We start from the raw sequence: 23,476 nt of genomic DNA on the forward strand, positions 1-23,476 counted from the left end.
TGATAATGATTCTACCTTTACTGGACCAGGGCTGGATCTTTATGACCACATTGAACTTTTATTGTTGAAATATCTTTTTCTTTTTTTGTTTTTTTTTTGTTTTGTTTTGTTTTGTTTTTGAGACAGGGTTTCTCTGTGTAGCTTTGCGCCTTTCCTGGATCTCGCTCTGTAGACCAGGCTGGCCTCGAACTCACAAAGATCCACCTGGCTCTGCCTCCCGAGTACTGGGATTAAAGGCGTGTGCCACCACCGCCTGGCGAAATATCTTTTTCTAAATACAATCTAATTAGGAGTTAGAGCTTCAAAGGTGAATTGGAGCTACGGGGAGGCATATATCCCATTCATAACATCAGCAATGTAAGTAATGCAGCATGAGCTTTGATTTTATACACAGTAAATTTTTTGACATGTCACGGTTAGAGATAGACTCTCAATCTATACCCCAGGCAGGCCTGGAACTCACTGTGTAGCTGAGGCTGCCTAGATCTCATGAAGCTCCAGGGTGTAGGATTATGGGTGTGTGCTGCCACACTCAGGTCCTTATGTAGTCTTTAAACTCTGGAGCATTTGAACCACTGGAGACACTTGTAAAATTCCTGAATCCCATGCTGAACCCAGGCCAACTACCTAATCAGTACCTGGGGGTGGGATCAGGTAGCCAGATTTTAAGAGCTTCCTGAAAATCACAGTTCGTAATTTTTGTCTGATAAGCTAGGAGGATGCACAGCCCTCTCTGCACCTTCTACTTGGTTTCCAGTTCCTTACTTGTTTGGTGTCTTCCATGTGGTCACTTACTCTCCTTAGAGGTTTGTGTCACTAAATGAAAAGTAAAATTTACTGTTTTAATATGACCCAGTGATTGTGTTACATCGTTCCTACCTAAAGTATGGTAAATTTGATTGGGGTTTGAGGCTTGTTTGGTGGGGGGGCGGGTGTGGAAGGCTAAATGCATGGAATTATTTTGCACCATGGAATTTTGAGAGATTTCATGTGGCTTGCTGACAGTCTTTTGGGGGAAATTAATCTCTCTCTCTCTCTCTCTCTCTCTCTCTCTCTCTCTCTCTCTCTCTCCTCTCCCCTCTCCCCTCTCCCCTCTCCCCTCTCCCCTCTCCCCTCTCCCCTCTCCCCTCTCCCCTCTCCCCTCCTCCCCTCCTCCCCTCCTCCCTTCCTCCCCTCCTCCCCCCTCTCCCCTCCTCTCCCCTGTCCCCTCTCCCCTCCTCTCCCCTCTTCCTCCCTCCCTTCCTTCCTTCTTTCCTCCCTTTCTTTTCCTTTTTGTTTTTTCGAGACATGGTTTCTCTGTGTAGTCCTGGCTGTCCTGGATCTCGCTCTGTAAACCAGACTGGCTGCAACCTCAGAGATACACCTGCCTCTGCCTCCTGAGTGCTGGGATTAAAGGTGTGTGCCACCACTGCCCTATGGGAAAGTTTCCTCAGAGCCAGGCCAGGCATTTAAGCCCAGTTCACATTGTTTCAGAGAATCAGTGGTCTATGTCCATTTGGTGTTTGCCAGCCCAGTGAGCAACTGAGGTGCCTTGAGAAAATGCTGGAGGTGGCTTTGAAAACCATTCTGACCTGAATTCAGGGATCTGCTATCTAACCTTGGCTCTGGTGTTCCCAAGCTGCTCTACCTCACTCCAGACCACAGCCTAGTTCAGGACTTCCTAGACAGCCATGGATGCACAAGCCCCCTGGGGATCTTCATGGCCATGAGTCAGCCTAGGGTGAGATAGGAGTCCTTCTGAACTCCAGGGGATGGGGTGCTGTATGTCTGGCCCAGTTCTGGCTTTCTAAGAGCAGAGCTCTGAGAGCACTATGGATGGTCCAGTCCTTGTAGAGAGAGCCCTTTGCAGATGTGAGTTGCAGGAATCCTTCAGTATCTCCGTTAGGAAACAAAACAATGGCACTCTGTAGACAGCATATCAGGATGAGCTCAGGGCCTTAAATACACTGTATAAATAGCACAGCAGATAAATCGCTGCCTTTAGAAACAAACCATTTCCCTAAGTGCATCTTGCCTCCATCAGACATTAAGCACGTAACTGATTCATTCTTAGATGACAGTTACTCTCCCAAATTAGGTGCTTAAAAGGGCATTCCGTAAAGGAACACATTATTGTATTAACCTTTGGATTGTTTTAAAGGTTGCTCTTACATTTTATAATGCATGTAATAGCACAGAAGAACTTTTTAAAAGAGGCATCTGTGAATTTTTATTCAAGAATAAAGATATGTCTGTGGATTTTCTTTCAAGGCTAATGCAACCTAAAAGATAAAGATTTTTTTTAAGGGCAATTAAAATTCCTCTGCCAAATACAAGGAGAAAATAAAAAGACTTGATAAGACCAAAATTAATCTAAAAACATACCAAATGAACAAAAGAAAAGGACAGGCAACTGTTCTCTGTATTTTTATCACTGTGGTGTCCAATATGAAAGCATGCACTACAGATACAGAAGTAAAAGTGATGTAGCTCCATGAAGAAGTGCTTGTATAGAACGTACTAGACCCTGGATTCATTCTCCAGTAATACCAGCAATGTTATAGGCTAACACTTACTGCCCATGTCATGTGTTCTCAGATGTAGTGATGACTGTTTAAAGCCATAAGCCTGAAGTGAGTGGGTGTATCTACCCCTTATGTAAAAGCAGGAATAGAGAAGCAGAACCCGTGATTGCGTGTTCATAGCTGATGTTTGCAAGGGATCACTTCCTGCTCTTGAGACAAAGCTTGCTGACAGCTTTCTTCTGTAGGTCCATCTGTCCCATTGCTTCCCTACTTTCCATCCAGCACCTCCATTACCATCAACACTTCATGCTGTAGGCCTGTGTGACTTCCATAGCTCAGGATAACTGAGGTTCCTCAAGTGTCACTTCCCACACTGTACCTGGGACACCAACTGCCTTATCTACCTCAGATGAGAAGTTCTTTGTGAGGCGAGTTTGAAAAGCTGATCCTAGGAAACAAGGCATAATTGTCCTAATACCCATAAAAATGTGGAGATAACAGAGAGGATTTGACACCAAGTTATTTTTGTCAAAATCAAACAAAAGAAAGGTTGGCTCTCGGCATTCCCAGAATAGAGGCTCTTGAGCTAGACCTTTTACTGCTTTAATTTAAAGCAGGTGTATAGAACGCAAAATGGTATTTAAAGAGGTGTCGAGGTATTAATTAAAATGGGCTTGCTGAAATGCCATGGAGATCATCACTTCTGAAAATTGAATTAAGCCCTGAATGTCAGCATTGAATTATCATGAATAGACTTATCTATCCCTGTCCAAATGTATTTCATCCACAAACTCTGTAATACACGATGATTAACCAGAGGTTACAGATTCGAATTGAAACCCAATCAGTTCTTCAGAATGCTAACGAGAGTGTTCACAGGTCAAAGAATATTAACAGAAAAATTCCCATCACTTAAAGGGCAAGCAAGGCAGGTAAAGAGTATTGAAATTTTGCTTTTAATTCTTCTCTTCTTGTTCATGGTAATGTAGAGAATTTTTGTGCTAGAAGTTAATTTATCTCCCTAGCTTAATTTCTGGAGCTGTTGACATTGGTGTGTGGTTCAAAGATGCTGTCTTAGCGGAGAAGGTTGCAGATATTCCAAAGCAGTGCAATTTCCCAAGCTGAGTTGAGGTCCCTGGACCTCCTGCCCAGGAAGCTCCTCCTTTCTTTCTACTTTGAGAGAGTCCCAAGTGTATACATCCACAGATACATTGTTTCTGTAACAGCAGCATGTGTACTCGGTTAAGGGCTCCCAAAAGTACAGAAGATGAAAGGCCCGGGATCTGTGAAAGACAAGGCTCATACCCAGTTCCAGGCAAGCCAACTCTGGAGGTGTGCTGCCCATCTGCTCATCTGTCACCTTAGTAATGCTGCGGAGTTTCTCCTCCTTTTTCTTCTTCTTTTTGTCTCACTGACTTCAGTTCATCAAAAGCAGATCCAGGCATCACAAACACACCTCAGGAACCAAGCACCTCCCTTTTGAATGAACGCATCCCTCTAAATCTATGGCTAAACCAGGTGTTTAAGATTTTCAAAGTGGCTCTGTTCCAAACTCAGGTTAACATTTGCACTCTCCCTGAAGGAAGACTCTGGGGTGGAATTCAAACAGCTTTGTAAGTAATCTCCAGCTGGTGAGGTTTAGCATGACCAGCTGCCTCCTGGGCTGCTGCACTTTCCACCCAGATGACAGAGCCAAAGACAGTCAGAGCTTATCAACCCAGCTGTGTATACATTTAAACTTCAGTGATTCTCAGCATGGTCTCTCCATCAGCAATAGCATCAGCCTCTGGAACAGTAATTTCCCCTCTCTTTAGTTTAGTTAGTCAGCTTTTGGTCGCTGAAACATAGCAGAATGGTCATAAACATGAAGAAAAAGCAAAACAAAACAAACATCACACACACAAAAATAGCCTGAGATTGTCATCTTAAAAGGAGGACTGGTTTTATTTTTCTTAGTTCACAGCTCCAAAGATGTAGGATGAAGTACTAAATGGTCTTATTAGTTAAAAAAAAACAAACAAACAAAAAAAAACCCTGAGCTAAATATTGGGGTGAAAAGCTGAGAGATCAGAAAAGTAGAAAGAATCCAATCACATTCATACCACTTGGAGATCCTCTGCCAAAGAAACCTACTTCCTGTATACCCACGCCTATATGCCTTTCTGTTCTGCATCTCATTTCCTCTCTCCACCCAGCTACATCACTTCCTCTTTCTGTCCAGCTCTGTCACTTCATGTCTCCAGACCCTTATGGTTAACAAGTGTTGAAATTCAAGGCATGTGCCACCACGCCTGGCTCTATTCCCAGGGTGACCTTGAACTCACAGAGATCCAGACAGATCCATACCTTCCAAGTGATAAGATTAAAGACGTGTGCTACCATTGACTGACTTCTATGTTTAATGTAGTGGTTGGCTTTTTTCTCTGATCCTGAGATAAACTTTATTAGGGTGCACAATATTTTGGAGGACACAATACATCACCACACAGAGGTTTTGGTCAAAAGTCATGTTTATACATAAAAATGATACAAAAAATTGGGAGTATGTGAGGTAGTGCATATGTTAAATAGCATGATTCATATACATATACATATGTAACATACATATACATACACATATACATATGAAACACATTGTATAGCACACATTTTGTTGAACTATTACTTCTCAAGTCGATATGTTGTGCCCTACCATGGATGATTATGATTTGTGATGTGTCAGATGAATGCACTCATTGCTTTACAATGCATTTGTTATCCTCTAACTATAAATATGTATTTAACATACACAGAGACTCAATAATGCTAAAATCATATGCTTAACTCAAAGTTTTCTATCCTCCTAGTCTGAGAGCCTAGTATCACAAATAAACTTAAAAAATACATTTTAGAAAGACTTTGGGGACTCTGCAGAGACTTTGAGCTCCACTTTGTGAGGTAAAATTGTTCTTTTAAGGTAATAAATCCACTTGGAAATGAGGTAGTAATCAGCTCATGCCCAGAAAGTGAGCTTGTTCCAGCTCCAGAATCCCTTCATCATGGGAACTTCCACTGCTCACAAAATTTGACATTATTGTCATGTGGCATCTGTTAACAAGGAATAAGAAAATATTTCCAAATGTTTAAATAGTTACAATTGGATTTGTAGAGTGATGGTTTCTCCCCCCATGATGCTAATGCCTTTCATAAACAGTTTCACAAATGCATTTTGTAAACCAAAACAAAACACCAAATGGGAGGCCATTGGCATAGCCATATGCCGAGTGCAGCAGCTCAAATATTTCCTGAATAAATAAACAAACGCTCAAGAGTGAAAAATAAAAGTATTAGAGGTCATTATTTGGATTCCAAACAAAGCTTTATTTTAACTGCAGTTTCTACCATTTGAATGGCTTCAATAATTACATTACAATAATCAGAGGACAGTAACAATGATCAGTTGCCCAGCAGTGATGGCCTGTGTAATTTGGTACTATTAGTCCTGAAATGTTTTGAGATATATCACTATAGCTGCTCAATTTTTTTATTATTTTATTTTACTTTGCAATATAATTTAATTCTACATATCAGCTACAGATTCCCTTGTTCTCCCCACTCCCACTCCCCTCCCCTTCCCCCCAGCTCACCCCCCATTCCCATCTTCTCCATGGCAAAGACTCCCCCAAGGATTGAGATCAACCTGGTAGACTCAGTTCAGGCAGGTCCAGTCCCTTCCTCCCAGGCTGAGCCAAGTGTCCCTGCATAAGCCCCAGGTTTCAAACAGCCAACTCATGCACTGAGCACAGGACCTGGTCCCACTGCCTGGATGCCTTCCAAACAGATCAAGCCAATCAACTGTCTCACTTATCCAGAGGGCCTGATCCAGTTAGGGGCTCCTCAGCTATTGGTTCATAGTTCATGTGTTGCCATTCGTTTGGCTATTTGTCCCTGTGCTTTATCCAACCCTGGTCTCAACAATTCTCAATCATACAAACCCCCCTCTTTCTCGCTAATTGGACTCCTGGAGCTCCACCTGGGGCCTGGTCATGGATCTCTGCATCCGGTTCCCTCAGTCATTGGATGAGGTTTCTAGCACGACAATTAGGGTGTTTGGCCATCCTATCACCAGAGTAGGTCAGTTCCGGCTGTCTCTCGACCATTGCCAGTAGTCTATTGTGGAGGTGTCTTTGTAGATTTCTGTGGGCCTCTCTAGCACTTTGCTTCTTCCTATTCTCATGTGGTCTTCATTTATCATGGTCTCTTATTCCTTGTTCTCCCTCGCTGTTCACAGTTGCCCAATGTCTTTACGGTTTTAGCTCCTACATTTAGGTCCATTACACATTGTGAGTTAATTTTTGTATACACTGTGAGGTAAGAATCCATATTTACTATGATAAGGGTAAGTTTATCATAAGTAAATGGATTTTAATTTCAATTTTTTCAATTTAAAGAAAAACCTGAAGTCAGTGGTTAAACATCTAAGAAATGTGCCATGATTTCTTTCTAAACTTTCTAGAAAAGCATCCCAGCATCCCACACTCTTAAAGAAATCAATACCTCCACTTTTACTTTTATTTATTCTTACTATTATTTATGGAAGGCAAGAACAAAGCATGACTAGGAAAGATATTGGCACCTATATATGTTTATGCGCCAAGCTCAATCTGAATGTAAGATTCTGTTTTAATTTAGAAGTCCATGTGTTCAGAAGCTGCCAAATTGTGCACCTGAGAAACTAAAATGGCAGCATTAGGTATTGTGTTATCTAATTCTTACTTATCAAATACGAGAAATAAACACTGTACTTTTGATAAGATTAAGCATGGGTATTACTGAAAGTTAAGATTTAAAATAAATTAATATCATCAGCAAAACTATCATTTAGAATCTTAACCACTGCTGTCTTAGCTTTCCATCACTAAGAAGTGCCTGATAGATGAAGTTTACACAGCTTAAGAAGATAGAAGGTTATTGTCCCTCGTGGCTTACAAGACTGACATGATCCATTATCTCTGATGCTTGGGGTTGTGGTAAGGCAATAAGTCCTGGAGGAAGAAGATAGGGGGTGATGCTTATCTGATGCTCTCAGGAAGAATAGTGAGATAGGAACAGAGTCCCAAATTCCCTTCAAAGGCACATCCCTACCTGGTGACCTAACTTCCTTCTCCTAGGCTCTACCTCTTAAAAGTTCCATCACTTCAAGAAACACCACAGTCTGAGTGCCACACCTTAGACACATGGACCATTGGGATGCATACTAGATCTCAAGTACAACTATAGCCAGTGCATTTAGATGCATGAAGTTGGCTAGTCAGAGTGGATCATTATTTTAAAATGTTAGAACCCTCCATTTCACTTTTAATTTAAAAATAACAATAACAAAAAGGAAATGTGAAGCATGTCAGTGCGTGTTTGTAAGCCTTGCATAAGGGGAACGGAGACAAAACGATTGAGGAGGTTAAGGCCAGCCTTGACTACATATCCAGTTAGACACCAACATGGGGTTACCTAAGACCTCCTCCCCATCTCAAGCAAACCAGCAAAAATTTCCAGTTTCTTAATTCCAAAAACACAAGTCAGTCACACTTGTTTGTACTCTTAAATTCATAAAACCAGATTCCTCAGGAGGCCCATGGTTACCAAAGACTTTTTAGGCCAAATACAGTTTATGGAGTTCCATCACCTCTGTGAACAGGAGTATCAGTGACTCGGTGCTCTATAGTAGTGTCTCCAGGCCATCCCCTTGGCACTGTGCAAGGACTCCTAAGCGGTGCGTTCACCTGAAGCTCCTGTTTTTCTGTTGAAAACCCATCAGCTTTATTCCTCTGCCTTTTCTACTCCCATCAGCACAATTAGGCAGCTGCTGCAGGTTCCAAAACCACTTGCACAGTCAAGGCTGTGCCTTTGTTTCCGTTACCAGATGCTTAGAACCTTGAAGGTGGTGAAGACGTGGTTTGTTGAATGAACGATGACAACTGTGAGTGGAGCAGGTTGAAAGGAGTATGCTTATGGTATTTGTAGAGCTCCAGAACATTCACTTGTGAGTCAGTTCTCAGAGTGAAGGGTACTTCAATGAACATTTTCTCAAAATTCTGTGATATAAAACACAAAAGTGGGCCAGCAAGATGGCTCATCAAGTAAAGTCGCTATGCTGGCACAAGTCTAGCAACCTGAGTTTGAAGGAGCCTTGAAACCCAAGTACAGGTGGCTGGAGAAAGCCTGCTGTTCAGAGCTATCCTCTGGCTTCTACCTGCACACCGAGGAAATCATTTACACACACACACACACACACACACACACACACACTAATAATGATAATAATAAATACATAAAAACCACAAAAGTGAGTTTGCAAGAAGATAGTTCCCAAGGCCTTGTCCTGGCTCTTCACTGAATGGACAAAGTTGTGAGACGTGACTGCTAGTTCCTTCATCAACTCAAGTCCTTTAAGGCTTTCAGGTTTCACCTTCTCCTGGCCTGTGTTGCTAGATCCTAAAGTACTCTTATCTCTTATGACCCTGGTGGATATCCAGGGCTTTTAACCAGAAGATCTAGTTACCCACTGACATATATCCCAGAAGCAATCGATGTCACAAGTTCTGTAAGTGTACTGAGTAATATGGATCCATCAACTCTGAAGTTTTCCAGATCCTTCTGTTCTAATTACGGGCTGGCCAACACACATCACCTCTTTAGATTCTCTACCTGCTTTTGCCCTAGAGGGCTTAAAGCTTTCCCACCCAGCAAAGCTTTATTAATTTTGCTTGCACCATACATATTATAACTTAAAATTCTTTATAAGCATAACTTCTTAAAGCTACTTACAATGCCATCCTCTGCACTTAAATTATTTCTGTTTCATATGTGTTGCCTTGAATATTTAAGAAATTTGCAAATCACTTGGATTTGAGAATATCTAATTCACAAGTCAGTGATTTATAGTTCTTTTGTTATACATATACCAGCATCTGATGTATCATATTTCGAAGGTGCTTTTATAGTTCTACATCACTATTCAAAACCACCTACATAAAACACAATAGCCTTAGAAATCAATGTTTTTAATAAAGTGCCTTGTTTCTGCAATGTCCCCGTTTGCTGCTGAATACAATGCACAGAAATCTTTAACATCTATCTTCTGGGGAGACGTATCCAAAATATTGTCACCTCTCTTTGAATTCGTTAGAAGCTATTCTTTACAGGGCCATACTTCATTAGGCCTTCCTATGTAGACAGGTTTTGATAAATATAAAATGGTTTTAGCCTGAGAATAAAGGGAGAAAATGTGAGATGAAAATATAATGACCTGAAACCCATGAAAGAGAAAAAGATGTGACAAATCTCCTTAATGTTTTGGCACTATAGGCTTCTTGGACTGTGTTTAGAAACCTGTTTATCAAACTGAGATTGGGGGCTTTGTTTTCTGTAGCTATCATTGGTAGGAAAAAATGTTTTCCAACTGGACTCTTGTTCTGAATATAGGTATAGCTTCTGAACCTCTTCAGGCTTAGAGTGTCAGAATTTAAACACAGCATCATAACCTCTACTTCCCCAAGCCTGAACTTCCTCCTGGCATCCCTGTCACTCCTAATAGCACCATCTTGGTTGGGCAATTCAGAACCTCAGAATACTACGGGCACCACTATCTCTTGAACCTCAATACCAATGTCAAGTCATGCTGATTTGTCTTACCTAGCTCTCAAATCTGTACATCTTACCACTGTACCCCTGGTCTAAGCTACTAGGTTCTGCTATTACAATGCTGCACATGAGGTAGAGGTGTGACTGTACTTCAAAACTTCAGGAGGCAGAGGTTGAGGGTTCAAGGCCAGTCTGGGCTACATATAAATTTCAGACCAGCCTGAGCTACATGATAGTCTGTTTGAGAACACCAAAATAAATAAATAGAAATATATATATATTCTATTATATATATATAAATAATATATTAATATATATATACATACATACATACAGTTTGGCACCCTATTTATCTTTCCTGTTTCATTTCACCCAGACTTCTCCCCTAACTTTCAAACTTTTCAAACTTGATATCCTTCCTTCAGTCACAGGGAGGAGGAATAAGTTGCATTTGCATATGATGCTCACCCCTTGTCTGCAATGCTTCTGACTATAACTACTTTATCTATTAACACAATTCAGTTAATCAAAATGCCTCTAGGGAGTCTAAGGCTTGATGGCCTTAGACATATCTTTAATTCCAGAACTCAGGAGGCACAGGTAGAAGCAGGGGGATCTCTGTGAGTTCCAGGCCATCCTGGTCTACAGAGTGAGTTCCAGACCAGTCAGGGCTATGGATGCAACCCTGTCTCCAATACAAAGAAAAGTAAGAAATGTATCTAGAGAGATTCCCCTCTCCATTTCATTAACATTGTTAGATTCCTGAACTACACTCTCTTACATGTAGTTAGGAGGCTCTTTGGTTCTTGTATTGTCTTTTTAGTTATTTTGTGGTTGTTGAGGACTGGGTCTCACTACATACCCCAGGCTGGCCTCACACTAGCAATCCTTCTGCCTTTGCCTCCAAGTGCTTAGATCCCTTGGGTTTGTTATTGTTGTTTTGCTTTTTTAATACCTATTTCCTCACTAGATTGTAAGCATCACTAAGATGAGGTTCTCTGGTTTTATTCATTAATATAACTCCATCAGCGAGCACACCACCACATAAACAGTAGGGGCTTGATAAACATCTGTTCAGTGAATGAGTGGTGACTGTGCACTGGGTCCCAGGAGAATGTCCCTAGAGAAAGCCATTCCTTCACAGAGAGAAAGCAGCAGTTCTGCTTTGGAGTGAGATGCACTAATTATGTTCCCTTTATATTGGATCAGCTCTAACTCTACTGGGATGGAGCCCAGAGAGTTGGATTTGCCCAGTGGGACTGTTCTGGGGAATGCTCAGTGAGGTCCTCCTACATAGTTCAGAGAATGCAACAGCAATCTATGACGGGAAGCCAATCTCAAGCATTCTTCTTCAGGCAAAAACAGAAGAATGGGCACCTAGACATTCAAGGTAGTGTGTTCAAATTGAGATTGGGCCATGTTCCCAGTAGCATAGACTTTCCCCTTTTTAGCTTTCATGGGCTGCCTTTGGGTACAAGTAATGAAGTGTTAGAGCCAGTTTGTACTAGTTCACAACAGGTAATTGTTAAATGTTTACAAAATTCCCTCATTGTTAACCTCAGACATTATTATACATTAAAGAATATAAACTTGCAACCAGATGAATTATATTTAAGATGCCTCAAAATGTATCACTTTGTAATTATTTTATTAAATGCTATGATTATCTGTGATCTTGAGGTTTGTTGTTCCTCTTACAGATGTAGAGTTAGATAGCATGTAATAGTGGGCTACTGCTAATGTCTTTTTAGCTCCAAGTTTAGCTATGTCATTGGGTGGCTTGAGATTGACTGTTTATCTCACAGGCATCCATAAATGTTCTACGGTAGAGTGTGGGGCTTTAACTTGCTGGCTTGTTTGAATATTGTGTTTTGAATGTTTGATGTTTTGCTTTATTTTTATTTCTGAAAGACTATTGTTAAGCAATTGCTAGCAAACCACAGGAAGGTATTCATTCCCAGCCCAGTGCGATCCAATTTGTGTACTTAATTGTTGAAATTACCCAGCAATACTGCAGAATCACCAGAGTGGAGTCAAACTGGGAACTAGTCTCTCAGTCTTGTAAACTCTATTTGTCCTAAACTGTGTTCCATATAAGGGTATTGAGTTGAAGTAGTTAAAACAAAGAGGAGCATATGCAGTCTCAGGTACACCTATTTCTAGACCACCCAACGTAGTACTTGCCGTGGTTTAGCCATATTATATATATATATATATATATATATATATATATATATATATATATACCAATAAAGTCAAGAAATAGAAAATTTTCAGTCAGCCCTTGACAAGTAGGGTAGTTAAAATTCCCTGGATATGAAAAGAGGTAACATTATGTCCTATCTCAAAATATACCAGGTACTGAATGTCATCTTCTCAGGAAGACATAAGAACATTTGGCTTCCTGATTTGCAACAGATTAACAAAATATCATGGCAAAATTTTTGATGAGAGAGACAAAAAAAATGACTGAGAAAGTAGGAAGAAAAAAAACTGTAAACACAGCAGAGATGTGAGAACAAATGTATAAACAGCTCATCAGTCAAAGCAACAAGTAAAATGTAAAGACCTGACTAATAAGGTCCTGGGAGCGGTACTGTTTGTGATCATCCTTTTTTTGTAGAATTAAGAGAGCTTCGTGCTCTGTAAACTCTTTTTCTATTCCCTGTGCAGAACTGTGCTGAGAATGCTGGTGATGCCTTTACAGCATAGAGATATCATTAACCTCAGGTCTCATTGAATAGACCCAATCACAGAACTCTCAAGATGTTTTTTCCCTCATTGAAACTGAAGGTCGTAGAGATTACAACTCTGGTCTTCATGCATAATGTGCTTTGATGAATAGGTATAATGGGTTTTTGAAGATAGGTTCTTACTGCCAATGAGAAGCACACACACAAAAAGGCATAGTTAAGCCAGGACTTATTTAGGTGTTAGTAGTTACTCCTTGTGAAAGTAGATATCAAATCTCCTCAAGACTTTGAATTGTAGGGGGGGTTATATCCCTGGGATTCTAAAGGAATAACATATCGATATTTATGTATTAGCAGAGATAATAGAAAACAGATATAAGTAAAATTAAAGAAAAAAAAACCCTGAGAGTCAAAATACATTTAATTTTGAGATACATGTCTAGACTTTCAGCAAGTATGTGCATCTTCTCAGACACTCAGAGACAAATTACCCATTTAATCCATACCCCTTCAATTACTTGTAGTGAATCAATAGGAAAGCTTCTTTGTTAACTCCTAAAAGCATTTAGGGTTTTAATGAGAAAAAAAGATAAGTAGCAGCCAACATTTATTTCCCTATTTTTCATGACAGTAATCATGTCAGGGTGTGTTTGTGTGTGTACGTGCATTTTCTCTCTCTCTCTCTCTCTCTCTCTCTCTCTCTCTCTCTCTCTCTCTCTCTCTCTCTCTCTCACACACACACACACACACACACACACACACACACACACACAGAGTTTAATTCCTTAAGAACATGGGATCCTTTAGGCCTCACACCTTCAGTTTAGTCACTGTGATAATGTTGCTCATCTCTGGCATTGTCCTGAGTATCTGCCTCATGTGGAAACTAAGCTGAAGTTCAGAAATCATGTTGCCTTCTTTTTAAAACCAGTTGAATAAAGGAGCTGGAAATTGAGAAGTTCTAGAAATGGTTTATCCTTTAGCACTCTACACAATGCTTCAGATAGAAGAGCGAATTAAGAGAAATACTAAATTCAAATATATGATTATAAAATATAGTCAGTCCATTATACATGACCCATGTAAGCATAAATACAAATGGAAATGAAAACTTTGACTGTAAGTCACACAGCAGAATGTTCTGGTTCTTATGAGGTTAAGCTGTTCAGTGCTTGGGTCATTCTGGCTTTTATTTTCAAGCTGTGATTTACTTCTCAGCTGCTCTCCTGAAGGCTTATGTATTTGCTCTGACAGGATTTTAAATGGAATATTGCTGCCAACTTCAATTCACAGATGAAAATACTGAAGCATGGGATGGTTAACAAAGATTCACACAACCACATTGCTTCAAATAGAGCCAAATGCCCAACAGAGTGAGTGCAGAATCTGCTGCCTTCCTCACTGAGTGACAGACGAGAACCATAAAAAGATGCAAAGGCCCCCAAGGGATCATACCCAATTGCCAGTTTCGCTGGAAATCCACACAAGGACATAATCAGAGACTTGGGGCTTCCATGCATCCCTAGAGTTAAAAACATGTCTGTGAACACATCCTAAACAAATGGAAAGAGAGGCCACCATCCTGACCCTATAGGTCAAAGCTAATGATGAGTTAACTGCAGTTGACATCATATGGTGACCATCAGGACCCTACACTGCACAGGATCACAAACTTGAATCACCAATTCTTCTTATTCCCGTTTGCTAACCTGCCTCCCACATCTGTACTGGAATTCAAACCTAAAGCTTCATGAATTCTAGAGAATAGGTGTGCCATGAAGATACATGCCCAGTCTTTTTTGTCTGTTTTTGCTGTCAGAAACAGGGCTCACTGACTTGCTCAGGCAGCTTTGAACTTGTGATCCTCCCGACTCAGCTTCTATCTGAGCAGGTAGTAGGATTACAGGATGAGCCACCAGGCCCCTTTCATCATTGGCCAGTCAAGAAAGAATATTCTGTTGCAGTTTAAATCCCTAATTTGCATGAAGGAGTTGGCAGGGACTGGGGATGTTCTATCTTTATATGCTGTCCTTTTCTGCTGGGCATCCAGTCTGACTTGCTGTTGGTTAGAGTTGCACATTCCCATCTAGCTGAGACAGATGCCCTCTTAGGAAACTGCTCCCTGTAGTTCTCTGGGTCTGGACCCAGTCAACTATTATAGGCTCAATAAACCAAGTCGAGCGACAATGGGTCAGTACAGTCTTTAGTGTGTATGTGTGGGCAGGTTGAACACCAAACAAACAAACAAACAAACACTCATTATTAAGGAATTTTCAGACCTCCTTTAGAAATATGTTAGGCTTTTGAGTGTGTTATCATTTTCTAGAAGCTCCCTTGTCAATATACAACTGCCACAGAGTGCCATGAAAGAAAGCAGATGTTTCTGCAAAAATAGATAAATAAAATGGAGATGAAAGAGAACAAAAATGACCAGTAAAACAAAACCAAACAAACAATAAACAGTCAAACAAACAAAAAACCTTACCTGTCGGGGAGATGAGACAAACTCACAGAAACCATGTGGTTACTGAAAATTACTGGCTTCCTTGCAGGTTGAGGGAAATGGTGATGTATTTCCCTCTCTCTACAGGAGACTCAAACATGATGTAACACAGAACTCCGAGCCGCCTACTGTGTGTCCACCTCTGCCCCTCCAGCCTAGGGGCTTTTATGTTGTTCTGCAGCAGTTTTGCTGGCCTTGGTGGGGAGATGACTCTGAGGTTAAGAACATTTGCTGCTCTTGCAGAGGACAGGTTTAATTCCCAGCAACCACGTGGTGGGTCACAACCACCTTTAACTGTAGTTCCAGGGGAGATCTGATGCCCTCTTTTGGTCTTTGAGGGCACTGGGCATGCATACAGTGTACATTCACATGCAGGCAAAACACTCATATACAAAATAAATAAATCTAAAAATCAAAGTTTAAAAAAAGGAGAATTTTGATGGCAGTTGTGTAGCTAGAGTTTTCCTGCCTTGCCCACAGTCAGGACAAATCTTTGTCACCTGCCAGTCCCATAGCCGCTCAGACCCAACCAAGTAAACACAGAGACTTATTTTGCTTACAAACTGTATGGCCATGGCAGGCTTTTTGCTAACTGTTCTTATATCTTAAATTGATCCATTTCCATAAATCTATACCTTGCCATGTGGCTCATGGCTTACCGGCATTTTCACATGCTGCTTTTCCTGGCGGGTGGCTGGCAGTGACTCCTTCTGCCTTCCTGTTCTTTTATTTCTCCTCTCTGTTAGTCCCGCCTATACTTCCTGCCTAGCCACGGCCAATCAGGTTTTATTTATTGACCAATCAGAGCAACACATTTGCCATACAGACCATCCCCCAGCACAGCCAAGTGCAGACCATCTCAGACACCTGCCTGAGGGCCCATGGTCCTAATCATCCTCTATGCGGACCTGCTGGGTAAAGCCACGAGGAACCTGAGAACGGGCTCCCACAGGACATACAGAACATCCCACAGCACAGTTGGGAGTTTATAGATGTCTAAGAAGGCAGAAAGGATTGGGGTAGTTTGTAACATGAGTAACATATTAGCTATAAATACTGACAAGAAAAGGAGGTTGCTAACTACTTTTCTCATTAAATTTTAAAAATCTATATACTTTGTGTTCTTATACTTTCAGTAAGGGTGACTGTCTAAAGGCCACTGAAGGTGATTCTTTAGCTTTCATTTATCCTAGAAAGGTAATTGGTGTCATTAGCTCATATTTTCTTTCCTATTTTGATTTACTATATGGATTATTTTGTATTTTTAATAAACTGACTTAAAACATCACTTTTGGAAGGTGACTTGTAGGTGCTCTTTTATTTTTCTGCCAACTGAACCATGCACACGGTTTTTATATCAATCTCATTTAACTATATCAAGGAATATGTCTTTCTATTTACAATTATTACGCCGGTATTGACCAAAAGACTTTCACATGTCTAACCTTTCTTATGAATGATGGATAGCCATAATTCAGATTGAGAACATTGTATTAAGTGCCGAGAACAGAATTTCCTTCATATAAAAAGTGTTGAATAAGCCTAAAATCTGATAAAGATGTATTTGATGACAATAAAAAACAAATGGGTAAGGTATATTTTTCTGCACCAAACAAAAAAATTTCTGATACCTAAGTATTCTGAGGAGATGCATTGTTTTGCAAGAGCCTCACATATAAATAAAATGACTTTTCTATAAAAGTCAGATTAACCAGTTAAGATCTAAACTGGCATTTAATGTTCTTTTAAAAAACCTTACGTATAATTTTCCATCTGTCTCTGACATTCTAAATTATATAATTACATAATTGTGTCATACTTGAGTCCACCTTTCTTAGGTGTGGAACAGTCTTTATTTCTCTGACAGCCTATTACCGGGGAATGTTAATAACTAATAGACCTCACCAAGAACAAAACTCTACTTTCTTTAGGATGAGCATGAAGTAATTTAATCACATGTCCTGCTGATTGAGAAAAAGTTGACTTGTGTAGCCAGACCACATCTGCTTCATAATTCTTATAGGAATAGAGATAACCTAGGGGTTCTCTCTGTAGAAAGTAAGACTTGAATAATAGGTGAAAATGTAAAATTCCAAGCTCACCTCATGTCTTAGTTTTCCCTATATCCTTTAATATTTTTGGAAAAGTTAAACAGTATTAAGAGTTCAGGAATAGTTTGTTCTCCGTAAAACCATCTACAGGCTCCATATCATGTGTTTAAGTGCTCTAGAACCTGGGTAGTTTAACTGTCTGTGGGAACTTATCTTGAGATTCACATAAAGTTTCTTGGGAGAAAAGACAGGGGACAAAAATATCAGACAAACCATCAGCAGGACTTTGTCCTTATTACAATTTTGATTTTGCATGTTTGTTTTTAGAATACAACCACTCATTTTCCCACACCTACAGTACTCTGGTCTAGAAGTAACAAAATTTTAGACCTCTGTGTTCACTGAAGTTCTTTTCCTCTGTGAGATCCTCAAGCCAATACAGTCGGTGTTCCCGGGTTGTTCCTTTGCACAGTCTGATGGTCTAAAGCTGCTGGGGATAGCCTGTGATACTTGAAGAGACAGGCATCTTCACCAGTATACGCCTCACATGTTGATATGTCTCACATGAGACACATTATTAGTACAGAGGGGATTCAAATGAGCAATGGTATAAGAGAAAGGAAAGTGTAGTTTAAAATATCACACTCCAAAATAAAATAAATCAATGTTAGGACACAACTTTCTTGTCAGATATTTTTAAACATTTCTTAATTTTTATCCTAAACTACATGATTTTAAAGATTTAGAATTCCTATTGATAAATATATCCCTAATCCAATTGCTCCACTAGTTCATTTTCAAAAATCATTTAAAAAATTTATGTAAGAAATGTGAACAGTTCTTGTTTCTCTTTTCACAGTCTGCTCCATCCACCCAAGCCCAGACACTGACTCCAATTGCAGAAAGACCAAGGGACTTTTAATGTATCAACAGCCGTTAATAGTAAAACTTACAAAGATGATGTGTTGCTTCTAAATTCTTGCTGACTATATCTAGTAGTAATATCATTCATAACAGAATTCTAGGAAGTTCTTTGATCATTATTTAGGCACTTCCTTTGGAGACAGTTTACATGCCTCTAGTTCCTTTATTTCAGTGATAAGTCACATGAACCACCAACCCCCACACCTATTCCCTGCAATCCTGGGAAGTAGAAATCCTTAACTCAGAACTATTTAGTGAGTAAGCAAATGTGTTTTGACTGCCTATGAGAATTATGCAAGTTTTAGTTGGTTTCTGAGAACTGTTCTTCTCCTCAAGTATACAAGTATTGATCAACACACTCAACTCTCAAATTTGCCTCTATGGTGTTTGAAAACTATGATGTAATTAATCATTTCCCAGAACAACCGGTGTCTTTGTTTATTTTGCTTAATCATTCTCTTCTAATTTTCTGATGATTCTATAGTGCTGAAATCCCCCACTTTGCAGACTTCAAATCATTGGGAATGATTTGACTCTGTCCCTCTCCTTTTCTGTGGGTTATGGAATTGATACTTTGAGGGAAGCAGCTCATCTTTCCAGGAGGCTTCACTTGGCTTGATAAGCTCTCATCTTGTCAGGGAATCAAATCTTCAGCTCTACTGGGCAAGCTTGGAAATGAGGTTTATTTCTCTATAGCTAACCCGAAAGTGTGCCTCTTTGTGCAGCCACACAGGAGAAAGTTTTATTAAGTGAAGTGAGAATTAATGATACCAAGTAAGTAACTTAGCTGGAAAGGTTTTGTTTGTTTTTATTCTTTTTTAAAAAATCATCCCTTCTTTGTAATGTTTTAGAAAACCCCCAGAAGGAGGCCAGAATATCCAGCCTCAGTAATCAGGCCCTGTTGGCCTGGTGTTTCGCTAAATAAATAGAAATGCAAGCGTGGTCCTTGCTCAGAAGCTGGCAGCAAATTTGCTAAGTGATTGATTTGATGCTAATTTTCTGCATGGACTGAAAAGTCCTACAGGGCCTGTCCTATGGGAGGAAAATAAAGACAGCCAAGTTGACTAAGCCCTATTTTCGGTTTTATTTTGAGTTCTGTGAGTTTGGAAACTTCCCTTTCCCAGAAAAAAAAGGGGGGGAGGGCAAAAACAAAGCCGTATCTCCAAGGGATACTGACTCATAGTGTTCTCAAAGAATGAGGCTTGCTCAGAAAAAGATGGCAGGCATCCCCTATGTCCAAATCCCAGAACACACTGAGTGAGGGACTTAAACTATCGTTGGCAGTGTTGGTGCTAACACCCTGTTTCTTTACATCTGTACTCAATGCAGAGGAAGGGCCATGGCAGGAGACTTGGCCATGTTTCTGCCACAGGTATCTTTCTGTCTTTGTAATAAATACCAGAAACAATCAGTTTATATGGACAAAAGGCTTTTATGTCAGCTCATGTTTGAGGGTTCCAGTCTATGGCTGGGAAGACCTATTACTACTGGGCATCTAGTAGGTGAAATGAGGGGATGGCATCTCACAGAAGCAGACATATAGCAAACCCAAATCCCATGAGCTGGAAGGACTAAAGGAGAGGAAGAAGAAAGGTACAGGACTCAATGTTGCCTTCACAGGGATACCCTTAGTGATCAGAAGACTCTAGCAAAGCACCCCACCTTTACCCCCAAACTTTGCACCACTTTCCCATAGCACCAACTCATATGCTTCTAGAGGCTATTTGATTGTTTAGACTGTAGCAGGCATGAACATTTTTATTCTGTAAAAATTTCCTTTTTGTTTGCTGGGTGGTAGTGGTGCAAGCCATTAATCCCAGCACATGGGAGGCAAAGCCAGTTGGATCTCTGAGTTTGAGGCCAGCCTGGTCTACAGAGCAAGATCCAGGACAGGCACCAAAACTACTCAGAGAAACCCTGTCTTGAAAAACCAAAAAAAAAAAACCAAAAAAAAAATTGTTTTAACATGGCCATGAGTGGAGAAAGGTGAAATTTCCCATTTCAATGTGTAACTCATGAGATGATGGGAGGAAGTAAAAGGAGAATTCTAACACACACAGATGTGTTGCAGGATGACTATATGACAGAAAGAGCACTTCACTGAAAACCATGGGTCTTGCCCTGGGAAGTCTTCCCCCACCGCTCTTTGGCAAGTGCTCTACCTCTCTAGTCACTGTAGAATGGAATACTTTCATTTATACAAGTTCCTCTTAGGTTCTCCTTCGAGTTCATTTAAAGGTATGTGATCACTTTAGAATCTTTCCTTATATTCTACTCTTTTTCAAATTTCTCATCCAGGACCCCAAGTTACGTGAACTTCTGGATGTTGGGAACATCGGGCACTTGGAGCAGCGTATGATAACAGTGGTGTATGGGCCTGACCTGGTGAACATCTCTCACCTGAATCTTGTGGCTTTCCAAGAGGAAGTGGCCAAGGTATGGTAAGTGGGGACACCAAAGGCTGTTGTCCCCATCTGATTTCTAGCAATAGTGTTTAACACATGTGGAAGGTTTTCATTTGTTTAATATTCAGTTTGGGTTAAACATCCATCTAAAAATAATTCAGCTGCCAAGTATCCATGTATTTAAAACATGTTTCAATAATAAGCATCTATGTTCAGTGATAGAGATTGTTTTCATTAGGAATAGAACATTAGATAAAATTCCTTTGCAAAACAAAATGTAGATAAAACCACATTTCATTTCACCCGGTGAATGAACATCCTTCCTTCCATCTTAACTTTGATCCCGTCACTATTTCTGACTTCATTGCCATTTTTAACTCTCCACCTGAGGATGTTCAACTTCAACACATTTGTAAACTGGTTTCTCCTGAACACCACACAGATTTCCAGCAGTTGTGTAGTAGTTATTTAATTAATATGTGAAATAAGAAATACATTTTACATAAAAAATTTAATTAGTAAATATTTATTCAGCTGTAGACTAGAATGATGACTTTAAAAACAGGTTTTCCCTTAGTAACTAATGACTGTTCTACTTTTAAAAAATGGGCCTTCCAGATGTATATTGGTGAAATTATTAAGGCCACTCCACGTCATTAAAAGGGAGATTTATTTAATGGCGTAACTTACAAATGAAGGGATAGGCAGGTTGAGGGTTCTGGGAAAGACACAGCGCAGTCCAGCAGTGTTCTCTGGAGAACTCTCCTTGGTCTACCTCTAGTATCCACCTCTAGTGTCCAGGGTCCAAGCAGGAAGAGAGCACGGCGCATTCTCATCTTGGGTCTTCAGGGTCCTTCCTCGGCCCCACCTTGTAGGCGTGATAGTTACCGAAGCCTCAATGGGGGTTGGAACTTCCAGACGAAAGCTGGAATGGCTACCCACTACCCACTACACAGAAAGAGCGAGACTACATAGTAGACAAGAAGCTCTACATTCTAAGACTCCCTGGACTTGAGTATGATACTTCCTCTAGAGCAGTGGCTCTCAACCTTCCTAACACTACGAACCCTTTAATACAATTCCTCATATTGTGGTGGCCTCCAACCATAAAATGATTTCATTTCTACTTCGTAACTGTAATTTTAAAACTGTTATGAATTGTAAGTATGTGATATTCAGGATATCTATATGTGACCCCCAAAGGAATCATGACCCACAGGTTGAGAACTGCTATTCTAAAATGACCATTTGGAAAGGACTGAAATGAACACATTTTAAAGAAGGTCTCCACCCCAATCCATGTTTATATTTGGTATTACAGAACACTAGTGATTTTCAATTTCCTTCAAGGGTTAAGAACATGAATCTAAGAACACGGAGGGGTCTATATATCATTGGTATATCCTCAGAGATCACAGCTACACAGTCGCTCCTGGTCAGGGTGTGTTGTCAGGGCCTTGTGGTCTATAATTGTCCGATCTTTAGTGCTCTGAAAATTATATGAGTTATGGCCAAATGTGTTGGCCTGTTCTGTCATCTATTAATCATTTTTGGCAGGGGTTTATTTCTGATCATTTCTGTAACATCAACTTCAGTCCTTACAACAGAGTGAATAAAATACCAACCAGATGTCATCCTCTGGGGTGTTGAAAACTGTTTTCCAAGTGTGTTAAAACCTAATCTGTTTTCTTGTCGTAACAACCGAGTATAATTTACACTTGGAGAGAATACAGGACAGGGAACTCTGCCCCTCTGGTTTCATACTTGCCCTGCTTTCCTCCCGATTTTAGAGTCCTGCTGTTAAATCACTGAGTTGCACAGCCCCATTTCGCAGTATTGAATGAGTTGGTGGAAAACAGGTGACCGCAGACAAACAAATGCTAAGCGTTTACAAACCCTCATAAAATGTATCTCCCCCAATACATCTACATTCCCCTTTCTAAAATGGCCAGCCTTGATATTCATTATATTTCTAGTTAAGACATTAATAAATGTTACATTCAGGCAGGTCTTCACTGAGACTGAATATAGACCTATTTATGTTGCACACTAATCTGTATATCTTCTGTTGCTCTAAGCCTTTATGCAGTTATATTTTTAAAATGTTCAGTTTCCTCCTCTCTATGGTTCCCACATACCAATTTCCCATAAATTTAAATTTCTAATCTCATTATGGTCCTCAACAGTATGGTATCAGCAAAAGTTGTTTTGTTTTGCTTTTCAGCAGATACTTGAAGCTCTTGGTATAATTAATGACGTTATATAGTATATTTTACATTCTCTGGATATAAATTTCTATAGAATTACCCCCCACCCCCAGCCAGTGAAACTGCAACAGTCAGAAATTTAAAATTTGCTGATACCATTTTCCTTCTAAAGCACATTTTCCATATTTCTGGCTGTCAATGTTTTCTGAGTCCATCACATCTTATATCTAGTCTCAGGTGTCTTGCATAGCACTAGCCCTGAAGGAAAGGGTGTGCCATTGAATGAAAAAAAGAAATAAAAAGGAAAGGACATGACTGCTCCTAGGTAAAGTGGAGGAGAAAGTTTATTGCAGATAAAAGGGAGAACATAGCCCAGAGCAGAGACATCTGGGAGAGTCCAGAGTGGACCTGAACCTGAGTCATATGAGGAGGGAGATTAGAGGTGAACCAAGAGCAGCAGCCAAGAGAGCAAAAGGTAAAAGGGGCGGATAATCAAAATGTCTGGATTATACAAGGAAGGGCAGCCCAACCCCTGGGCTGGAGAGTTGGGATAGAGTGTGGGGTATGCT

The 23,476-nt window shown here is 40.2% G+C and overlaps 1 protein-coding gene across 2 annotated transcripts in view; it reads left to right on the plus strand.

Annotated features, from left to right (window-relative positions):
- The window catches only part of Plcb1 (phospholipase C beta 1), a 695,339-nt gene that overhangs the window by 427,587 nt on the left and 244,276 nt on the right, over positions 1-23,476 (plus strand). For both annotated transcript variants that reach the window (XM_006983966.4, XM_006983965.4), the window contains exon 4: positions 20,594-20,731. In XM_006983966.4, the coding sequence (XP_006984028.1) occupies positions 20,594-20,731 (138 nt within the window). The remainder of the gene's footprint in view (positions 1-20,593; positions 20,732-23,476) is intronic.

Source organism: Peromyscus maniculatus, chromosome 4 (assembly GCF_049852395.1).
Source record: "Peromyscus maniculatus bairdii isolate BWxNUB_F1_BW_parent chromosome 4, HU_Pman_BW_mat_3.1, whole genome shotgun sequence".
Lineage (NCBI taxonomy): Eukaryota > Metazoa > Chordata > Mammalia > Rodentia > Cricetidae > Peromyscus > Peromyscus maniculatus.